Source organism: Oncorhynchus nerka, linkage group LG9a, assembly GCF_034236695.1.
Source record: "Oncorhynchus nerka isolate Pitt River linkage group LG9a, Oner_Uvic_2.0, whole genome shotgun sequence".
Classification (NCBI taxonomy): Eukaryota; Metazoa; Chordata; class Actinopteri; order Salmoniformes; family Salmonidae; genus Oncorhynchus; species Oncorhynchus nerka.
Window position 1 is genome coordinate 18,287,800 of NC_088404.1, and position 8,937 is coordinate 18,296,736.

General features: G+C 44.5%; 1 protein-coding gene across 1 annotated transcript; it reads left to right on the forward strand.

Moving 5' to 3' along the window:
* The first annotated feature begins 1,007 nt into the window (after positions 1-1,007).
* Positions 1,008-8,455, forward strand: sall1b (spalt-like transcription factor 1b). Its single transcript, XM_029668886.2, is given in 4 exon segments — positions 1,008-2,116; positions 4,168-7,473; positions 7,476-7,558; positions 7,993-8,455. Coding segments are annotated over 4 exon segments (3,888 nt in total). The 5' UTR covers positions 1,008-2,043; the 3' UTR covers positions 8,419-8,455.
* The last annotated feature ends 482 nt before the right edge of the window (positions 8,456-8,937 follow it).

Sequence of the window (8,937 nt, forward strand, 5' to 3'; positions counted from 1 at the left end):
ATGCTTTTGTTACTTCTAGGTTAGACTACTGCAATTCTCTACTTTCCGGCTACCTGGATAAAAAACTAAATAAACTTCAGTTAGTGCTAAATATGGCTGCTAGAATCCTGACTAGAACCCCAAAAATGTGATCATATTACTCCAGTGCTAGCCTCCCTATACTGGCTTTTTGTTAAGGCAAGGGCTGATTTCAAGGTTTTACTGCTAACCTACAAAGCATTACATGGGCTTGCTCCTACCTATCTCCCTGATTTGGTCCTGTCGTACATACCTACACGTACGCTACGGTCACAAGACGCAGGCCTCCTAATTGTCCCTAGAATTTCTAAGCAAACAGCTGGAGGCAGGGCTTTCTCCTATAGAGCTCCATTTTTATGGAATGGTCTGCCTACCCATGTGAGAGACGCAGACTCGGTCTCAACCTTTAAGTCTTTACTGGAGACTCATCTCTTCAGTGGGTCATATGATTGAGTGTAGTCTGGCCCAGGAGTGTGAAGGTGAACGAAAGGCTCTGGAGCAACGAACCGCCCTTGCTGTCTCTGCCTGGCCGGTTCCCCTCTTTCCACTGGGATTCTCTGCCTCTAACCCTATTACAGGGGCTGAGTCACTGGCTTACTGGTGCTCTTTCATGCCGTCCCTAGGAGGGGTGCGTCACTTGAGTGGGTTGAGTCACTGATGTGATTTTCCTGTCTGAGTTGGCGTCCCCCCTTGGGTTGTGCCGTGGCGGAGATCTTTGTGGGCTATACTCGGCCTTGTCTCAGGATGGTAAGTTGGTGGTTGAAGATATCCCTCTAGTGGTGTGGGGGCTGTGCTTTGGCAAAGTGGGTGGGGCTATATCCTTCCTGTTTTGCCCTGTCTGGGGGTATCATCGGATGGGGCCACAGTGTTTCCTGACCCCTCCTGTCTCAGCCTCCAGTATTTATGCTGTAGTAGTTTGTGTCGGGGGGCTAGGGTCAGTTTTTTATATCTGGAGTACTTCTCCTGTCTTATCCGGTGTCCTGTGTGAATTTAAGTATGCTCTCTCTAATTCTCTCTTTCTTTCTTTCTCTTTCTTTCTCTCTCCCGGAGGACCTGAGCCCTATGACCATGCCTCAAGACTGCCTGGCATGAGGACTCCTTGCTGTCCCCAGTCCACCTGGCCGTGCTGCTGCTCCAGTTTCAACTGTTCTGCCTGCGGCTATGGAATCCTGCCCTGTTCACCGGACGTGCTACCTTTCCCAGACCTGCTGTTTTCAACTCTCTAGAGACAGCAGGAGTGGTAGAGATACTCTTAATGATCGGCTATGAAAAGCCAACTGACATTTACTCCTGAGGTGCTGACTTGCTGCACCCTCGACAACTACTGTGATTATTATTATTTGACCATGCTGGTCATTTATGAACATTTGAACATCTTGGCCATGTTCTGTTATAATCTCAACCTGGCACAGCCAGAAGAGGACTGGCCACCCCTCATAGCCTGGTTCCTCTCTAGGTTTCTTCCTAGGTTATAGCCTGTCCAGGGACTTTCCCTAGCCACCATGTGTTTTTAGGCTGGGTTTCTGTACAGCACTTTGAGATATCAGCTGATGTACGAAGGGCTATATAAATACATTTGATTTGAACACAATAACTTATTTTTAAGTACTTCTTATGAGCTTTTCGAGTTTCAAGTTATTTAATTGAATGTAAGATATACATTTCAGTATTATCAACATCATTTCAATAAAACGGTGACGTTTGTTACATTTCAAAATATGTTTATTCACTTTTTCCAAGGATTGGACAGTTGGAATATGGACACTACCCACAGCGGATTGCCTTGACATACACTGTAAATGCGCGCGCGTCGTCAACTCTGCGCGCGCTGTCAAGTGCCGTCTCCTCCACGAAAGAGAAAACGGTGGTGCGCGCTCTGTCAGCTGGCAATAACTACTACAGAGTTCATTGAACACAACAAACTGTATGAATGGATTCAGCTTCCATAACTCCGAACTTCCGAAGCATATTTCTTTTGACATTTTCGCTTCTGTCTGAATTGATGTGTGGAACTGGGACATCATCATGTCGCGCAGGAAACAAGCAAAGCCTCAACATGTACAGTCGGATCATAATTTGGCTTTATCGGAACGCATTGGTAAGTTAGGGACGAAACTGTAGGCTAAATGGTTATAAGGGAACATATGATGCAATTGAAAATGATATGAAGATAATTTAATAGTTGTGTGCAATTCTGTACTATGTTTAGGGCAATTTTAGGCTTACAGAAGTTGCAAATGATGACTTCTTTCATTGTGTGATGATTGACAATGGAGGCTTCATTTTTTTTAAATGTCAAATATTATTGTTAGTCTAATTGTCCATAGCCTTCATTTTATTACTAATAATGTCTCAAAAACAGTCATCACAATTCAATTTTCATGTCAGACATGAAATCTGTGTGTCTGCCCCTTTCAATTGAACAGAAATTATGTAGTCATAAATTACGAGTTAACACTTTCTACTATTCCTGGCTAAATAGGTAATACATATTTTTTTATAGTCAATAATTCATTGCATTTAACGTATTAGTTTATTTAGAAATTGCAGTACTATTTATTGGTGGAAAAAGTACCCAATTGTCATACTTGAGTAAAAGTAAAGATACCTTAATAGAAAATGACTCAAGTAAAAGTGAAAGTCACCCAGTAAAATCCTACTTGACTCTAAAAGTATTTGGTTTAAATATACTTAAGTATCAAAAGTAAATGTAATTTCTCAAATATACAGTACCAGTCAAAAGTTTGGACACACCTACTCATTCCAGGGTTTTTCTTTATTTTTGCTATTTTCTACAATGTAGAATAATAGTGAAGATATCAAAACTATGAAATAACACATATGGAATCACATAGTAAGCAAAAAAGTGTTAAACTAATCAAAATATATTTTATATTTGAGATTCTTCAAAGTAGCCACCCTTTGCCTTGATGACAGCTTTGCACACTTCTTGGCATTCTCTCAACCAGCTTCATGAGGTAGTCACCTGGAATGCATTTCAATTAACAGGTGTGTCTTGTTAAAAGTTAATTTGTGGAATTTCGTTCCTTCTTAATGCGTTTGAGACAGTCAGTTGTGTTGTGACAAGGTAGGGGTGGTATACAGAAGATAGTCCTATTTTGTAAAAGACCAAGTCCATATTTTGGCAAGAACAGCTCAAATAATTGAAGAGAAACGAGAGTCCATAATTACTTTAAGATGAAGTGAGTTACCAGCCTCAGAAATTGCAGCCCAAATAAATGCTTCACAGAGTTCAAGTAACAGACACATCTCAACATCAACTGTTCAAAGGAGAATGTGTGAATCAGGCCTTCATGGTCAAATTGCTGCAAAGAAACCACCACTAAAAGGACACCAATAATAAGAAGAGACTTCCTTGGGCCAAGAAACACAAGCAATGGACATTAGACCGGTGGAAATCTGTCCTTTGGTCTGATGAGTCCAGCGGCCGAGTCTTTGTAAGACGCAGAGTAAGTGAACGGATGATCTCCGCATGGGTGGCTCCCACCGTGAAGCATGGAGGAGGAGGTTTGATGGTGTGGGGGTGCTTTAATGGTGACACTGTCTGGGATTTATTTAGAATTCAAGGCACACCTAACCAGCATGGCTACCACAGCATTCTGCAGCGATACACCATCCCATCTGGTTTGTGCTTAGTGGGACTATCATTTGATTTTCAACAGGACAATGACCCAACACACCTCCAAGACCCAACACACCTCCAAGAAGGAGAGTGATGGAGTGCTGCATCAGATGACCTGGCCTCCACAATCACCCGACCTCAACCCAATTGAGATGGTTGGGGATGAGTTTGACCGCAGAGTGAAAGAAAAGCAGCCAACAAGTGCTCAGCATATGTGGGAACTCCTTCAAGACTGTTGGCAAAGCATTCCTCATGAAGAATGCCAAAAGTGTGTGAAGCTGTCATCAAGGCAAAGGGTGGCAACTTTTAAAAAAAAGTGTTTAACACTTTTAGGTTACTACATGATTCCATATGTGTTATTTCATCGTTTTGAAGTCTTCACTATTATTCTACAATGTAGAAAATAGTACAAATAAAGAAAAAACCTTGAATGAGTAGGTGTGTCAAATGTTTTACTGGTACTGTATATATATAAATAACCTTTACCTCCTTCTTGTCTGTTTCAGGGGGCACCCATGACAGTTTAGCGACTCCCCCCATTTTGGTCTCTTGTACTCATGTCTGCAGCAGATGCTGTGCTGCGTTTGTTGAACTATCAGATCTGGAACTACATGTCAGAGATTGCTCTCCCAATCATTTAGTCCTGATCGTCAATGATAATGAAGATCCAGTGTCGTCTGCTGAAATATTCCATCTAGCCTTGTCGCCTCGTAAAGCAGTGGAACCAGGCGAAACAGTCAACAACTCTGAAATGGAGGAGTACGGCGATCTGTCGGAGGAGAAGTCAGAAGTGAAGGAAGAATCCATGAATGTTTCAAGAACTAACAATAGCCATTGCCGGCTAGATAGCCCCAGTAGCATCAGTAGCAGCCGGAAAAGCAGTACTGACAGCAAGACTGACATTGTTTCATGTACCTCAGTTCTCCCAATTTCACTACCTCAACCTGGCAGCGATCTGTTGGAACATCAGGGGACATTCTCATGGTTCAACAGCAATGTCATCATTGAAAACCTAGAAAGCACTAAAGTGGCAGTGGCCCAGTTTCCCCAGCAGAGCCGATCGGACACTGGAAGCAGTGGCAGCGGTAAGATGGCTGTCTCTTCTCTGATGGAACAACTCCTGGCCTTGCAGCTGCATCAGATTCACCAGCTGCAGCTGATTGATCAGATTCGTCACCAGGTCTTACTATTTGCTTCCCAGAGGTCTGAGGTATCAGAGACACTGACACAAACACCCATCAGCTGCCCTCAGGTTAGTCTAGCATCAACGCAGGCCAGCCAGTTGACAACCCTCAGTTCCCATCTCTCCCAGCAGCTAGCGGCAGCTGCTGGGTTAGCCCAGAGTCTCGCCAGCCAGTCTGCCAGCATCGGACACTTTAAACGATTAACAACAAAAGTACAATTACCACAGAGCCCCTTTGGAAGGAGTATTGTACACTCTAGCACTGAACCCTTGCAAAGTATACGTAAACACATAGCTTCAGCAGTTAGTAAGCCCCACTCTAGAAAGAAGTACACTCATGCTAGCGGTCTGTACCCTCAACTCAATTTTTCAGCCCAAACCATAAGGAACTCACCGGCACTTGGCACAGGTAGCTTGCTAAACCGATCAAATACACCACATCTACCTCAGCCACCACCCAGCAATCAAACACTCTCTAGCGCTGGACCAAGCATTGGCACAATTGTGCAGGACCTGAATGCCTTAAAGGCGCTGGCCGGACAAAGGAAAGGAAAACCATCCAATGTGACTTCTTTCGAACCCAAAAGCTCTTCCAAAGAGGCCTTCTTTAAACATAAATGCAGGTTTTGCGCTAAGGTTTTTGGGAGTGACAGTGCCTTACAGATCCATTTGCGATCCCACACTGGGGAGAGGCCATACAAGTGCAACATCTGCGGGAATCGTTTCTCCACCCGTGGGAACTTGAAGGTACACTTCCAGCGGCACAAAGAGAGGTTCCCCCATACCCAAATGAACCCTTACCCTGTTCCAGAACACCTGGACAACATCCCAACCAGCACAGGAATCCCTTATGGCATGTCTATACCACCAGAAAAAACAGTTACATGCTGGCAGGATACTAAACCATCCCTAGCCACCTTGACTACTTCTGTAGGCCTGTTGCTCCAAACTGGATCACCCAACTTTCCCTTTCTCATCAAGAAAGAGGAGCAGCCTGTTTCAATAACTGCATATTCCAGTCCAGTTGTACGTGATTCATCTAGTGCAGTAAAGAGCGTAGACTTGATAGAGGCTGGAAAAGTCCCAAAGTTCCACACCATGAATCTGAAAACAGACAACGTTATACCTCCCTTGACCTTTAGCTCAAAGATGAGCTCCACAACAGAAAGATCAGCTGACTATGTATCCGTCAATGTCACTTCCATCAGCACAAATCCCATCAAGTTGGAGCAGTTCAAGACCAAACATCCCTTCAGAGGAGGAGTCCTTGATCCCATGCAGACATCAGAGACCTTGAAACTCCAGCAGCTGGTTGAGAACATTGACAAGAAGGTGACAGACCCCAATGAGTGTGTCATTTGCAACCGCAAACTCAGTTGTCAGAGTGCCCTCAAGATGCACTACCGCACCCACACAGGAGAGCGGCCCTTCAGATGTAAAGTGTGTGGACGGGCGTTCTCCACCAAAGGGAACCTGAAGACGCACCATGCGGTTCATCGCACCACACCGCCACTGAGGGTCCACCACTCCTGCCCTATCTGCCAGAGGAAGTTCACTAACGCTGTTGTCCTTCAGCAGCACATCCGTATGCATATGGGTTGCCAGATTCCCAACACCCCTCTTTCTGAACAGAACTACCCAATGTCAATGGAGTCTGATGGAGGTTCAATAGATGAGAAGAAATTAGAAAAGTTGGAGAACCCTTCTGATGATTTAGACTTCAATGACAGTGAGATCGCAGGCATGTCTAGGTTTAATAACTCCTCGTCCGGCAGCATGTCTTCCTCTCCATCTGATAGTACAGGAGCAGGCTCCTCTGATCCCGAAAGGACAACTAACTATCATAAGCCAGTGGAGGAGAAGCAGGTCAACTGGTTTAAGACGAAGGTCTATGACTCGTCATCTCTTGGAGGTGATCGAAGTGGTGGGAGCCTTGCTGTTTCTGAGAATACCGTTGACAAGCAGTCTCTTTCCCAAAGCAAGGGTGTTCCAGTATGTTCTAGCCCCACAAGCTTTGAGGAAATGTACCAGAAAGCTTTATCCCAGGCACATATCAATCCAAACCTTTTGCAGTTCACTGGCACTGGTCCACTCGTGTCCCTTGACCATCTAAAATCTTTAAACCCACTGAAGGATCCCACTAACATGGTCTACACTTTCCGTGAACAACTAGGCATATTCAAGAACACTGAATGTGATATTTGTGGTAAGACCTTTGCCTGCCAAAGTGCCTTGGACATCCATTATCGAAGCCATACCAGGGAGAGACCATTTATTTGTACAGCTTGCAACAGAGGGTTTTCCACCAAGGGGAACCTCAAGCAGCACATGCTAACACATCAGATGAGGGACCTGCCATCCAAGTTGTTTGAGCCCACCACTCCCAGCATTGCCTCATGCCCCGACAACTCTGTACATCCTCTGAGCACCCAAATGATCAAGACAGAAGTGAACAGATTCCTGGGTAGTTCCCGCTATGGGGTACCAAGGGATCTTCTAGGCAGTTTGCGTTTGAGGACGTCCTCTGCCTCTTCCTCCCCAGCGCTTCCCACTCCGCCACCTCGACGGACTCCCAAGCAGCATTACTGCCACACTTGTGGGAAAACCTTCTCTTCTTCTAGTGCCCTGCAATCCACGAGAGGACTCACACTGGGGAGAAGCCGTTTGCCTGCACTGTCTGTGGTCGGGCATTCACCACCAAAGGAAATCTGAAGGTACATTCCACTTTTACACTTATGAGATAGGGTTTAGAGAGATTGTCAAGAAACAAAATGTGAAAACTGTGAAAGAGATGGACACTTGATATAAAATCATGCCAAGTGCAGCTTTTTTTTTCTTAATTAATTCAGTATATATAATTTCGAAAACCCAGAACGGAAATCTTGCGCCAGTTACTCGATTCAAGTCTATGGGCCAAATGTCCCCTCCCGTTCTGAATTTCAAAAGATGCTCACACCTGCAAAATCTTGATTTTTCCAACTAATCAGTGGTGAAAAACCAGTTCACCGGAACAACTGTTGCTTGTTAGTCTTCTGACAGATGTTACGATACCATTTATGTTACGTACTCTGTCCACGAGAAATGTAGTATATCGAACCATTTGTCTTCATAAAAGGAGTGACTCACCATTGCTCTCTTCCCCATGTAGGTCCACATGGGAACTCACATGTGGTGTAGCACCCCCACCAGGCGAGGACGCAGACTGTCTGTGGACGGACCATTGATGTTTATGGGAACTCATCATGTGAAGCTACCAGAGCCTCCCCAGAGGCCAGACATTAGGTCCAGTAATGGAGACTCCTTTTTTATCTGGAACCACTGTACAAACTCCTTCTCTAAGAACTTGGCCATGAGGACCAATGATATCTCAGTCGGAGGTGGGCCTCACCTCTCTGGACCAATGGGGCATGGGGCCAGCTCACCCATAGGGGGCGTAAATGTTGGTCGGGACAAATTTCACCATACAGAACACAATGCTGCTCTTGCGCTGCCTGGTAAAGATGATACCAAAAGAGCGACTCACTTCTGTTTCACTCGTTTGATAGAAGAGAAGAAGGAAATTATTACAAATTAAAGAGTCTGAATATTATCTTAGGAGGAAATTAACTGCGATGTTGGAATAAACAGAGTTCTTTGGAGTTTGTATATAAATGATAATAACCTTATTTGGAGTCAAGTGGCTAGGAAAGTCTCTCTGATTTTCAGTGTGCTTATTAGAGTTGGACTCAATTTTTATTACCTATTCACATGGGTAGAGTAGCCTACTGGTTGTGTACAGTAGCCTACTGGTTGTGTACAAATGGGACTCCCTACAGCTTTCTCAGTTTATTATCAATCCCACAAGGTATGACTCCAAACACCCAGAAAAGGCTACTCTCCTTGATGTTATCTTGACAAATAATCCTGATAGGTATCAGTTTGGTGTTTTCTGTAATGACCTTAGTGGTCACTGTTTTACAGCCTGTGTTCGTAATGGCTGCTCAGTGAAACGACCTGTCCTAATTTGTCATAGACGCTTGCTAAAAAACTTCCATCATGACCTGTCCTGGTACAGAATCAGCTTGATCCCCTCTATCGAAGACGATTGGACCTT